Source organism: Acanthochromis polyacanthus, chromosome 13 (assembly GCF_021347895.1).
Source record: "Acanthochromis polyacanthus isolate Apoly-LR-REF ecotype Palm Island chromosome 13, KAUST_Apoly_ChrSc, whole genome shotgun sequence".
NCBI classification, from domain to species: Eukaryota; Metazoa; Chordata; class Actinopteri; family Pomacentridae; genus Acanthochromis; species Acanthochromis polyacanthus.
In genome coordinates, this window is record NC_067125.1 from 37,941,330 (window position 1) to 37,956,168 (window position 14,839).

Here is a 14,839-nt window from a genome sequence, read left to right on the forward strand (position 1 = left end):
CATTCATGAACATTTACCGCGGCGGAGATCCGAAAAGGGAGATAGTACGCATGCGCGTAAACATGGCGGAGTTTTATCACAGCACCACCCAGCTGCCTGGCATGCATATCCAATCGAATTCCACACACTATGGAGTCACCGTATATACGCAGATTTCCTTCAAAACCGCTCGTCTAAACGTGAAATGACAAGACGCCACTTTTGCGTTTTCTGTTAGGATGATCCTCGTGTAAACGGCCCCTTAGTGGTCACTGACACTGATATCATAACAAGGCTTATAAACCCATATATGAACCTTTTCTCAAGATGAGTCCTTTGCAGGTTTCCGTATTTCAGATAAAGAATGTGTATGAAGGCTGCAATGATCAGCAGGATCACATCAGATTACCACTATGTTGTGACAGGCTGTATTGATGGCTCCGCTTATGTGGTTATTTGGGTTAATGGGAAGGGGAATACGCTCAGACATACTTAGCATGCATACATAATGTTTTGACACGTCATCTTGTCTACAACACTTTAAAGTGATGGCCCCGTTGGTGGCAAAGTCATAAAACTAAGTCTTACTTTCTGCTCAAGGCTAAATCATGAGTCACCATTATATAGGGCTGTTCTAATAGCTTTTGGGCCTTGGGTAAATGCTTCATCGGTGACCAAGGGTTTTTATTGTAGATTAATCACCTACACATGACAAGGAATTCATTTCAGCTCCTGTGTGATTTTCACAGGTTAATGTTTTTTACACTGCTATTGCCTCTATATTGCAGCACTATTTGTTTAGCGGTACTTTGCAAGTGTGTGTGTGTGTGTCTGTGTGTGTGTGTGTCTGTGTGTCTGTGTGTGTCTGTGTTTGGGTGTGAGATCTTGGAGGCATCCTGTGGCGATGGTTGTGAAAGGTAAATGAGTGGTTGCCTAAGTTGAATGTCAGCACTCACCTTTATCTGTGTGTCTGGGAGAAAGTCGGGGCCACGTGTCATCCATGCCAATGAGCAAGTTTGGTCTCGCTAACACACGGACGACTGTGTACATCTATACTTGTGAGGATATAGTGTGTTCCCTACATCCTCGCCCTACTTTTAATCAGCTAACCACAACTCTTTCTCTGTTTAAGTTATATTCCTAAACGAGTTGCTTATTTCCAGGCTGGTGAATTTGGTTGTGTGTACTTTGTTGTACCTCCACATGTGCCACAGTGTGATGTCATATGGTCTTAGAGGTAAAACCACTGGAGGTCAGAGAGAACAAATTTTAGAATGTTAGGTTCCATATTGTGCGCCTTTTCATCAAATTCATTAAAGTTGGATATGCCCCCAGAATGTGTCTTTCAGTTTTTAACACAAAATTCTACAAAGATGGTTAATTTCACCATGAGCTTACAACCCCTGGTTTTTGCACAGTTCTAAACAGGCTGTTTTAGTGTCTGTTGTTTTAAATGCAGTTGAACTGCTGTTTCTCATGCCCCCTTCAGGAAGAAAACTCTCTCTGTGTCATTTCCAGGACACCAGGACTTTCTAGTGCTTCTGACTTTGTCAGTGAGTGGTCAGTTCACATCGAAATATTGCTGAATTCACAGCACTGTCATTTAGTTTAGCTCGTGTGTTTGATGAGTTTGTTAGACGACACTGTGGTTGTAAAATCAGTACTCCAGCAGGGCAGCGCAACAGAAATGGTTCAGAAATTACCCCTTATTGAGCTGTGTTCAGTGTCTATTTTATACTTTTTTTGTTTTCTGACAACAGAAACAAGAAAATATGCAAATGAGAACATGTATTGAGAATTTGACTGTATTAAAATATGGTAAATGTGAACACAGAGAGCAGGAGAGAAGCAAACAGATGTAAACACTGAGTTTAGGTTGCACTGAACCACAGCAGGAGACATTAAAATAAGGTCCTTGTTAATTGATTTTGAAGCAGGTCTCAGTTTCCACTTTCTCTGACTGTCCTCAATATTTTCACTTTACAAAAATACTCTTATTTTGAAGGTCTTAAACTTGGAAAGACAAAAGTAACAAGTGTGTAGACACCCAGGCGGCTTCAAATTCTGTGGAAAACAATGCATTTGTAATTTACAGGACAACACATACACATTTCCACAAAGTCTGTTTTCTCAGTACAGGGGCATATACAAGTCTGACTGCAAAAAACAAATATTTCTTTCAGCTGCATGTTTTTCATTTGATTGAAACAGTGATGGAACAACATGGCAGCTGTAAAGCACCCAAGTGGAAAAAAAAATAAGATTCTGACGCCCCTTTGAATCCTGTGCAGCCCAAACACTAAAGAGAATATGAGCTTTCTTCTGAGTGTCACTCTGTTTGAGTGTTTAGCCAACAACATCTCGTACAGTGCGCTGTCTAATGTCATGAACTCAACTTGATTGTATTTGATGCCCTGCAAGACACAATAGAGAGTGGTTGCAGGAGGCAGGCAAGGATGGCGCTCTAGCAGAAGCTATTTCAAGCTCATCAAAGTTATTCTGTGTTATACTACAGAGCAAGCTGATCTGACAGGTTTGAGTCACAAGGAGGCACGCAAGCAGCAGCCAGGAGTGATGTTTCATGAGTTCACAGACACAGGTAGCCAGGAACAGAAAGACAAACACATCTGATTCACTCCCTCACAGACAGGCTAAGAGACACGCAGACCCTGAGACATAATTACAGACGCTCTCAGACATGATGCCGGTGACTGGGCCGGTACTGTTGCCTTGGGTAATGCACAATTGGAAAACTGAAAGAGCAAAATGTAAAAAGAGTGAGCTTGATAACCTAAAATTGCTATACCAAAGCTGGTGTCCAAGTGACAGATGAATTGAATTGGCAGTCACCGTGACAAAAATCACATTAAATATGTGCCAAAGTCTAGAGTGCTGTTTTACTATTGCTTAATAATGGATAAAGCAGGCAAAGGCTGTACTGATGCAAGTTCTTTTTGACAACATTATTTCCATCTTGTACAACTCTACTTGCCAGTATCAAGAAATGATACATGAGTGTGATAAGCTCTGCCAAACTGTCAAGGCGAGGCCAGCATAACTGTCACGCCAACATGCTGTAGTTTACTACTCTTAGGGCCCTATTTTAATCCCCCTAGTGCAAAGTGGTAGCTCTTGGGCACACAGACTATGTGGCCGTCTCCAAGACACAACTCTGGAAACGCAATGTGAAAAAATAAAGCTGGCTAAAATGGAATATAAATCTTCGGTTGTGGTGATTAATAAAATACACTCTCAGCCAGTCACATCCTTGGTCTCTTTGGACAGAAACAGCTGCGCCAGTCACAGGAAAACATAGCAGCTCAACAAAGCTACAGAGCAGCAGAACATGAACACATCACACCACAAATCTGCAGCCAGAGACAGATGGTGGAGGTTTTTTATTTACAACTTGAACATTGATGTTAGAAAAAAATCAATAAAGGCGATGAATCCATTTGTAAGACTGCATCACTCCAATGCTATTTTAGTTTTTCTTCTACTGTATCTGTATCTTAAAAGACTGAACTATATCATTAAATTTGACACACCTGAAACCATTGCATCATTACACATGAAACAACAGTTTTATTGTTTAAACATATGTGCCTAGTGTCATATCTGTTTCTAATGGCACTGCAATTTAGCTCAACATTTCTGAAATCAGAGGCTGCAGATTTATTAACATATGTGTCCTGCTGACTTGACATTGCGGCAGAGATTTAATGAACTGAAGGAGAAGCTCTTCTGCGCAGTATAAAGTAGCTACAGATAAATGCAGACTGATTTATGCTTCAGCTATATTAAACATGCATTTTTTTGTTGTTAAAATAATTTATTTACATTCCGCTATTGGTGCACATTTGGTCCATGTATTGAGTTGACTCTTGATAAAATCACCAAAGTAGCAGTGGATTGAAGTTATACAAAGGACCGACAAAATTGTAAAACTATTCTTAGTGCAGTAGTTCAGTTTGCACTGCTTCATTTAACTGAAACTTCCTCCTGTTTGTGCCTCTCTTCATACCTGGGCACCTTTCGCTCTGTGCTTGGCATCAAAATACCGCACAGATTGGCAAAATCTAAGTTTGAAAAATACCAAACTAAGCCGCCACCTAACTAGGGCCTTTAGATTTATTCAGGTTGTGTTTTTTTTCACTGTAGCACACCTGACAAATTGCTTTGAACCCCTATATGGAAAATTAGCCCATAACCTCTCAGGATCTGCTAATATATGGATGCAAAGTGACTGGTAAAATGCTGCCGGGACTGTTTTGATTAAGTCGGCTGTGCTTTAATTAGGGCAAATCCCACTTACCCAACTGGAGTCAAGTGGTCTATTACCACGGGATAGATTACAAGAGAAGTTGCTGAAACGTCCCTTTGCGTTCGATAGCTTTACAATAATTCCAATTAAAAGTGATTAGTCCAGCTGTTCTGCGTTGAAATTTTTTTATGGATTCATCTTTGTCAAAACAGCAGAAAAACAAATAATGGACACTTGGTTATGTGCAAGTCTATGGCGCATTACAGGATTAAGTATCACAATATGCTTGACTTTCCTTAACTTTTTGGTTATGCATTTTATTAATTTTAACAAAAGACTTAACACTCTAAAGCACCATCTCCTTGGGAGAGTCTCCCCTTAATTACAAGTAACTCTCTCCTGTGTGTGTGTGTGTGTGTGTGTGTGTGTGTGTGTGTGTGTGTGTGTGTGTGTGTGTGTGTGTGTGTGTGTGTGTGTGTGTGTGTGTGTGTCTGTGTGTGTCTGTGTGTGTCTGTGTGTCTTACCTGCAGGCTTATTGAACCTGGAGCAGCTCCTCAGGCAGTTCCTCATCTCCAAGGAAACTCTGTCTGTGCGCATGCTTGATGACAGCCAGGACCCAACTCCACTCTTAAAGGAGATTCGAGATGACAAGACTGCCACGATTATAGTCGATGCCAATGCCACCATGTCACATATCATTTTGGAGCGGGTTCGTACACTTCACATAATCGCCTTGTTGTTCATGCACTGATTTCTTCTTATTCCACATCTTCACTCATACCAGTGTAGCTTAAAGCCAATCTACATTTATATAACTGTTTGAAAAGTACAGTCGCCAGTGGCAACAAGATTTCAAGACTAAAAATAATTCTATAAGTCTTAACATTACAGCACAAATAGATTTACAGTTCATTGCTTTTACACTTTTTGTGTTGTGACATGAAATCCATGTAGTTTTTTGTTGTCTTTAAACTGGCAACTGGAATAGAAGTTACACTAAAACTGGACTTGAACAGCTTGTTCTTCGCTTCTATTGGTTTGTATTTATCTGTGTTACTGGCTGACATTCACTCCAGATCCAGCAAAGCCTTCTTCCTCAGTTTCATTCTATGTTGGCAGGAAGAGAACTATTAGCTCCCAAGCCCTTAATCTTAGCCATGGGGGTTTGACTGAGGGACCAGCAATAAATTATACTAATACGAAATTGACTTCATGCAGCACACCTACTTTGGTTTGATTTTGCTAATGTGTAATTAAAATGATGTCGAACATTGCAGCAGACCACTTTCATGTCATGTGATCCAGTAACTTTAAATCCGCACCACATATTTTAAATATATTTAATAAATAGGTGACTTTTTTATATGATTTCAGTGTTTTATTCTATTTTATATGATTGTTTCAATGGAAGGATCTGCTTTTTCCTTCAGAAACTTCCATGCTATACAATCCAGTGGCTCCAAATCAGTATTAAAATGTGTCCCTCCACAGGCCACATAGTAAAATACCTGGTATGGTTTTGGAGTCACCGTTTTTTTTTTTTAAATATTTATGTTAAATAAATTAATTGCACATTAGCAATCAAAATAGGTTCACTGCATGAGTTGCATGCATGTACTGCATTTGTAGAATTTTTTTACATAATTTTTCACTAATATGGGCAAGTCAGCAGAACGGTGTTGATGGTAACCCTGCTATTGTGTTGTTCAGTGGTGATTTATTGATGATATCTTGTGGTCCTCATACTGCCAACACTGGGTACAACTGAGTAAGAAGACGCTGCTGGATCCGGAGTGAATATCTGTCGAATATCCAAGCTAAAACTAATTCCGCTGCAGTAGATAACATTGTTAGGCCTGTAACAATAAAAGCAGAAACCAAGCTGTGTTGTGGTTTTGGTTTAATTTCTATTTCTGTTGCCAATTTAAACATGAAAATGGACATTTTTAAATTCACACAGAAAACAAATATATTAAATAATGCATTGAATGTTTGTTCATCCTGTTATCATCATTTAATACAGCCTTGAATAAAAGGTACATTTTCCTGTAGTTTTGCAGAGTTTAAACTCTAAAAACATAGTTCAAAATGAAAGGCAAATGACCTTAGGCGACCTTGTCAAACAGACCAGCTACAGCAAATTACTGTATATGGATGACAGCATTAAATGAAGCCATATTCCAATGATTCATTGTCCATAAATGAGAATTCTGCAAGGTTTTATGGGTTAGTATGATTAAGAACACAGTCATAAAATGAAGGAGCCCTTTTGTCTTCTCTTTAATCCTCTGCATATTATGAATTTAAAGAAGTGTCTGTTTTAACCTTTCTTTTACCAGGGAGCCCTACTGGGATCACAATTCTCTCTAAAGAGTAAGTTGGTCAAAGTAGCAGATGTACAAACTTCAAATTAAAATGGAGCATATAACACAGTATATACAACATACAAAAAGCAACATTTTAATGATGCTTTTAAATTAATCAATAAATACAAATCTGTCGTGTTTTTAAGGAGATGTTCTGTTAGTCAGCAAATTAGGTGGAAATCTTCTGCGCTTCAGTTGTCCGTCTTTTGGTTTCTTCTCTAATAATGCATTAAAAAACACGCATAGCTAATATTTCTCTGCCAAGTCTACATCTGGTCATGAGCTCTGGGTATTAACCAATAAAATTAACTCAACTCAACTTTATTTTTAAAGCGCTTTTAAAAGCAGCAGCCACTGAAACAAAGTGCTGTACAATAAGCAATAAATAATAAATTAAAACATTAAAAAACAATAAATAAAACATACACATATTAAAACAGTGGCACAATAAAACAAGAGCAGAGTTTCATGCTGTGTTAAAAGCCAGTGAATAAAAATAGGTCTTAAGTTTAGTTTTAAAAACCAAAAGTGAGGGAGCCTCTCTGATGTGCAAAGGGAGATTATTCCATAATCTGGGAGCAGCAACAGAGAAGGCTCTATCTCCTCTGAGCTTCCACCTGGACCTTGGAACCTCCAGAAGCAGCTGATCAGCTGATCTGAGGGTTCGTGAGGGGGTATGAGGATGGAGCAGCTCAGAGAGGTAGGGAGGGACCAGACCATTAAAAGCTTTAAAAAGAAATAAAAGAACCTTAAAATCAACCCTAAAACGCACAGGGAGCCAATGGAGGGAGGCTAAAACGGGTGTAATGTGCTCATATTTTCTAGTGCTGGTTAAAAGATGGGCAGCAGCATTTTGAGCACACTGGAGACGTGCTAGAGCAGAGTGGCTGGCTCCAAGCTACAATGAATTGCAATAATCCAGTCTGGTAGTAATAAAAGCATGGATGGCCATTTCAAAGTGCTCTTGTGTTTAAAAGGGCTTCACCTTGGCTAATTGATGCAGGTGAAAGAAGTTAGCCTTCACCAAAGCACTGATTTGATGGTCAAGTTTCAAATCAGAGTCCATTTTAAATCCCAGATTGGAAACCACTGGCTTAACATAGTGAGCCAGGGGGCCCAAGTCAACAGGGGGAGACTCACAAGGGCCACTGGGACCGAACACCATTACCTCAGTTTTCTTTTCATTAAAACATAGAAAATTTAAGGCCATCCAGGCTTTAATGTCGTCAAGACAGGACAGAAGTGGTGTGACCGATTGGCAGTCTTTCTTTTTCAATGGCACATAAATTTGTGTGTCATCCGCATAAGAATGGAAGGTGATGCCGTGCTTCCTGAGGATGGATCTCATCGGAAGTGGGTATAAGGAAAAAAGGAGAGGCCCTAAAATTGAACCCTGCAGGACCCCACAAGACAATGGAGCAAGGGGGGTTCAAAGATATCGAGGCTCACACTCATAGTTCTTCCAGACAAATAGGTCCTAAACCACTGCAGTGCACTACCACTGATGCCCACCGAGTGCTGCAAACGAGATATTAAAATTAGATCATGAATGTAAGCAGCCAGGCCTATGATATAGGATGAGGAGCTCACACATCCGGTGGGAGATCAGAGTAGAGTTGCTGCTCCTTTGCATGAAAAGGAGCCAGCTGAGGTGGTTTGGGCGTCTGATTAGGATGCTTCCTGACAGCCTGCCCTTAGAGGATTTCTGTGCACAACCAGCTGGGACAAGACTCCCAAGTAGACCCAGAACCTAGTAGAGGGATCACATATCGGATCTGGCATTTGGAAATGAGTTGGTTTGCCTCAGAAGGAGCTGGAAGACGGGTTCAGAAGAGGGGGAAGGATAATGACATCTTCCTCTAGATTCTCTAACGTAGGCTCTATATACTGTAAACTGTATATCTCTCAGCAGTTTTCTCTCTCAGTCAAGTTTTCAGACTGCCATCAGTGGTCAGCCAGTCACCATAGCAACCCAGGCAGCCCTGAGTCACAGAGCAACAGGAGTCCACACTGGGATGTCTCTCTTTCTCCCTTAGTCCGTCCCCTTTCTTCCATTTGATTGTATCTTCAGTTTCAGTATGGAGCTGTTCTCTTTTCACACTCTCTGTTCTCTCCATGTTCTCTGCCCAAATTCAGAGAAAACAATTTCACTTTATTTCTTCACACCTCCCTCACCATGTGGTTTTGCATATCCATCCGTCTGTCTCTCACTCTTTTGTCATCTTTGGATGTCATACGGTCTGTCTCTTTGTCTGTCAAGAGACAATCCTTAGACAGACTGTTGGAAAGTTGGCAGTTCTACCTCTCATGTGGAGTGCGTAGATGCCAAACATATCAAAGCTGCGTGCCGGCATATTTAAAAGTCTCAGATGTTGATAAGAGCATCCAGTTAGTCTAGAGGGACAGAATCGTCCTTTGTCACGCAAGACATTTCCCCCTATTTGTCTGTTTACATCTTACATCAAACCCTCTCCAGACAAAGGTCCCACTCTCTAAGGTTTTAGCATTCAGAGGGGTTTAGGTCAGCTGTGTTTGCATTCTGAATGTAATCTCGTTCAGTCAGGCCTCCGCTGTTGTACACGGATGTACAGAACCAGAGTGGGCTAGATAGTGAGCCCAGTATATGGGGGGCAGCGGAAGCCGTGCGCACTCTGACCAAAGCTGTGGTTTGAAGAAGGAGATCCAGAGTAGAAAAAAGGCAGAGGAGCTTATTTCGAATGCGGCGAAAGGAAACACAAAGGATATTTCATCAGCTGCTTGTTTGTGTGGTATTGTGTATTCTGAATGAAATGTGGGCGATTTAGGTTATAATATCAGTTTGTGTTTCATAGTAAGAAAGGCATAGGTCATTGGAAGACAGCATGCAGTGGGCTGAAAAATCACTTTCCATATTCTGTGTGAAGAAAGCAAAATCTCAACCATCTTGTTCCATTTGCTAGTTTTGTATAACTGCAGGCCAGATGCTAGCAAACAACTTCTCTGGAACATATAATTGCCTGGCATAGACAAGGTTATAGTAATGACAGTGCACTATATATACTCAGAGGAGGAAGCTTTGTAAAGACATCTTGAGAGGTTATTTGGAGTTTAATAATGAAAGATGTATTCAGATGTTTTTGCTGTAATAATTGGCGCCTTTCTACATCTTAGTGGTTTATTATTTATGCTCCTAAAGAACACCTCGGTTGCATATTCAACAACCGAGTGGCAAACACTACACTTTTTCCAGATCTGACAGCTAAATATCTGTTATTAAACACCTTCTGATGATACACAACCTTGGAATTATGTCACTGCAGCGGTAATTATTATGGAAATATGCAAATTTCAGCCCAACCAGGTGTGAAAAAGTAACGCTTTGAGCAGTGTCTCAAAAGTGGCACGAGGTTTTATTTATGCACAAGAAGAATTTCACTCAGGGTTAAAGCTAGAGAGCGGGACTTTCATATATAAATGAACATCTCCTGCGTTTAAGCCTTTGCCTACCTGCAGCAGGTAAATCTCTCTGTATTTTAAAGTATACCAGCCTTTTAAACAGCAGCATCGGCACACTGGTGCACTGGTAGTAATCTGTTTTATGTCAACAGTAGTTACTGGTTTTCCAGAGCTGAAGAAGGTATAGTAGGCTGCAGCAGCTAGGGGCACGGCCGGGAAGACCTGGGAGGCATCCAAGGAATCCTTCTGATGCTGCAGATATGAAATAACCTGAGCGTTCAGAGGAAGGATTACTGTGTAGAAAATGCATATATGATGAGCATATGTGACAGCGTTTGGGAAATTACTCTCACTGCCGGAAGATGGAGACAAAAGTTTCGCAGTTCAGATGAAAATGATTTATAGCAAAAAATTGCTGGAAAAAGAGGATGCTCTTTGAAGAAACCACCACAGCACGATTAAACTGAAGCCTATAGCTGAATGATTTTCTTTTTTGATAATCACTTTAATGAAATGAAACTATGAAAAGTTCACCCTGTCCTTCACAACTGCTTCTCGCTCTGACTTTGATTTAATCAAATTGTAAGACAGAGTGTCGAGCAGCATACTAATGTGCCACCAAAATTAATTGCTCCATTGAGAGCCTTCGTCAGATAAGAATGTGTCGGGTCTTATCAAGATGTGGATTTGATCTGTCGGCTCAGAGTGGAGCTAGAGTTACACTAAATCACTGACCTTTCAACTTCTCTCCCCCCTGTATTCTTTCCCTCTGTGCTTTCTGTTTTGCTTCCCTCCCCATCCCTGCTGTGTCTATCTGATCTCCAACTAAACATCTTTTCAATCCTGAAATTTCTGTTTTGTGCTTTTTTTTTCCTCCAACATATTTCTTTATCTTCCACCCTTCTTTCTTTTGTGTTTCTCTGCAGGCGTCAGAGCTGGGAATGCTGTCCGTCTACTACACTTACATCTTCACCTCTCTGGTAAGTAAACGAGATGGTGTTAGAATATAAATTTCACACCTACAGGAGCCGTGCTGTGAATTAAAATAGTACACTTTGATTACTACTTCTCACTTTTAATAACTGGATGGAGCTTAGTCGGAGGCGCTGTATCACAGATCAATTTATTTGTTGTATAATGTCGATTTTCTCGCTCGTTTAATGTGACTGCAAATTAAAGGTCGAGTTCACGTGGCTGCAGTGGCTCTGGTCACTGCCCTCATCAGTTCAAATGCATTTCTGGACCAAACAAATATTAATAATTGTTATAATTCCCACTATTACTACTGCTTGTGCAATCTCTGCTGCTGCCTTTCTTATAATTATGATTGTGGAACGCCAGCCAAGCTCCCATTTAATGAAGGATGAAGTCATCATCCTCAGAGTGAATGAATGAGCTGAGACGAGCTCCACACAGCCTTCCTCTAGAACTCCCTTTCTTTCTTTCCTTCTTTCTGTGTGAATGAATATGACAGACATTTCAAAAATAATCGCGTTTCAGTGATTTACTTTTTGTTTAAGTTGGTTTGCGTTTTCTCCTGCAGACTAATCTTACACTGTGACACTCAGTTCTTCTAATTGCTCCGTTAGACTGCATCATGTGGTGCATATATTTGTGTTTAGCTTTGTGATCAGCATCTTACAGCTGTAGTCCTTGAATTTTACATAAATACGTTAAGATTCGGTTGTGTTCGTGAATTCTTTCATATTGATTTGATCACATTGCATGGAATGCACAGATGCTGCGCTGCGATTATGTAAACTTATTGTAGCTATGTAAATGGGGATTCGTACTGTATGTTGCATATTGTTTACAATGACAGTGTCCTCAAAATAGATGACAGAGGCAAATAGAAAAAGAGCTGAGGAGGCACCTAAAGGAAATGTGTCTTTGCAAAGTTGCTTTCGAAGCAGTAGCAGGCGAACCGCTGAATCATTATGAGTGAAATATCTAATAGGCACTTCTTAAGTACTTCATCTCCACTCGGTATACACAGAAGTTACTTCTGCAGGTTTTGTTAAATGTAAAAATCTTTTATGGAAGGTTGTTGGTTTCATAAACGCTGCGTTGACGGTAAACAGAGTTTTACACGCTGTTTTATATGATCTACAGTGCAAATATTAGGAGGAGGACAGCTGGGGATAAGGTGTTCCCCGTTTTTTTAACACATTTTCCCATCCAACTGTCTATGAACAGAGGAAATGACCTCAAATTTGAGAATAATGGTGTTTAGTCAAATAGAGGCTAAAGGATCCATGAGAGTTATTGCAAGATCATAACGATAGCCGCTTGGAGAAAATTTGATGCTACAGTAAACTTAGCAGATAGCTTCTCCCTAATGAAAATTAATGAGGTTCAAAACACTTTGCTCTAATAGCTCTGTAGAGATGATTCATATCAAGCTGATTTATGACTCATTAAGAGTGGGCTGATGCCATCTTCGTGTTTTTCTCCACAGCCCTTGACATAGTCACTTATTGTAGCTCTCTTTTCTATTTTCCATTTCTTTGACCTGCTTGCTTTATGCTTTGTCTCCACACCTAAATAATCGTCCTCATCACTTTCCCATGGTGTTGGTCCGCAGGTCTGCTGGAGGGCACAGCAAAGCACCCACATTCAAGATAGATGCTAGAGGATGACCCCTCCCACTACCATTACCACCATTTTCTTAAAATCCAGCTATTTCTCAGTGACGACGCTGTTAATAGCCTCAGCTAACATCATTAAAATGGTCAGCAGCATGCCCTTGGCAGCCAGAGATATAATGCAAAAGCTGGGAGCGGAAAAATAGAAGCACTTTTGTCCCCTTAGCAGTCGAAGTAAGTGATTCATCCTATTTATTGTAATTTTAAATGGCTTTGCCGCTTGTGCATCACGTCCTGCACACACATGTACGTAAATGCACACAGGCACAAAATAGGACAGGGACAAGTTTCATTATGTTCTCTCACAGTTCGGTTCATTCTTCCCCCATTTTCCAAACTCACAGGGATAGTTACGTCTGTGAAAATGAAAATAATACTTTGAATGTCAGGGTCGCTTTTTCATCTTTTCATTAAAGTACACTATCATTACATGAGGCCGTTCTGTCCAGAAAAACGGCAGCATCAGTCATTTGTTCCAACAGCATAAAGCACTTAGAACATTCAGTCCCAAACATGTTATTGTCATCGCGCCAAGAACTGTACAGGTATGCAGATCACACTGTTTAGCTGGCATACTACAAGTATAGTTTTGACAGAATTTATTTGAGACTCTAGTGCACATCACAACCAAAACGTTTTTTTTAAATGTTTTTTAATGATGGGGCGGCATGCTAGCCTAGCTTAGCTAGACTGTATTCCCGTTATAAGGGATATACGGGAATACGGTCTAGCCCTCCTCCATTGACACATTTTGACAGGTTTTCAAGCTCCGAGCAGATCAGACCGAACCAATCAGAGCACCAGAGGCGGGAGTTAACGATGCGACCGCAACAGAGCGAGGTTTCTCTCGTGCGCTTTCCTCTGTTTTGCACGGGCTGAATTTGTCCTTAAAACCTCAACAAGAAGCAGCTCTTAAAGCTTTTCTTTTTAAAAAAGGATGTATTTTTAATTCCGGCAGGCTGTACGATAGAATGCGTAATGCCGCCCTCCACTGTTGAAAGGGAGAGCTTAGATTTTCCTCAGGACCCCTGTATGGCCAAGGAAGCTGTTAAAACTACAAAACATCATGGCGGAAAGGCAATTGTTAGGTCGCTTAGTGATTGCGTCACACATGTGTTACGCTGATTGGCTCTCTCCAATTCAAGCTGTGATCAGTAGTCCCGCCTCTGGGCTAGATTTGGTTCAATGGAGCAGTTCCAGACTGACTTTATGTGTATTTGTAATACACAATATAAAGGCTGTCTGGTCCCCAGGCAAGCGGCATGCCACAGTGGGTAGAGTGGCCGTCTTGCAACCGGAGGGTTGCCGGTTCGATCCTCAGCCTGTCGTGCTGATGTCGAGGTGTCCCTGAGCAAGACACCTAATCCCTAATTGCTCCATGTGGGTCATGGTTAGCGCCTTGCATGGCAGCTTCCACCATCAGTGTGTGAATGGGTGAATGTGACGTATCTTGTAAAGTGCTTTGGGTACCTTGCAGGTATAGTAAAGCGCTATACAGACCATTTACCATTTAATGTAACAGTATTAAGTATTTATTTTTATAGTCTAATATCACATCTTTCAAGTATATTTTTAAATGGCATACATGCAGTTTACATTACCATCTGTTTTTCTAATCAGTTTTAAAAACATCCTCTGTTCTTATTTGATTTCAGCAACAAAATAGTTTGTCTTAGCACTGTGTGTGCATATTTAGAGATAAACTCTCAGTTTGTTGTGTTGGTTACTACAGATTTGAATTGTGCTGAATCATTTGCGTTTTAAAACAAGAGGGGTTTAGGTCAGCTGTGTTTGAAACAATGTTGAATGACTTCCAGACAGTGCAGAAGTCCTGCAAAGTGAATGGGGCTTGCGGACAGAAGAGGCTAAAACTGTAAAAAAAAAAAAAAAAATAGAAATATAGCTAGAAAGCTGAATGCATTACTTTAGAATAGTGTTTTGATGAAATTTATTGATATGGAAGAAACCCAGTATTATTATTGATGTATTTTTCTGCCTTGCTCTGTTTGTGCTTTTCCTGGAAGCTATACTTCTTTTCTGTACTAAATAAGTGATCGATGTTTACACCAAACTTGAAATCACAAAGGTTTCAGCTTCTGTTGGCAGCTAGGAGGTGCAGATTTGCCTTCAAAATAGATTTTTTTTTCAGG

The 14,839-nt window shown here is 40.4% G+C and overlaps 1 protein-coding gene across 4 annotated transcripts in view; it reads left to right on the plus strand.

Annotated features, from left to right (window-relative positions):
* grik4 (glutamate receptor, ionotropic, kainate 4) overlaps positions 1–14,839 on the plus strand; it is a 337,318-nt gene that overhangs the window by 248,583 nt on the left and 73,896 nt on the right. For all 4 annotated transcript variants that reach the window (XM_051958364.1, XM_051958363.1, XM_051958365.1 and 1 more), the window contains 2 exons: positions 4,774–4,952; positions 10,971–11,024. In XM_051958364.1, coding sequence (XP_051814324.1) covers positions 4,774–4,952; positions 10,971–11,024 — 233 coding nt within the window. The remainder of the gene's footprint in view (positions 1–4,773; positions 4,953–10,970; positions 11,025–14,839) is intronic.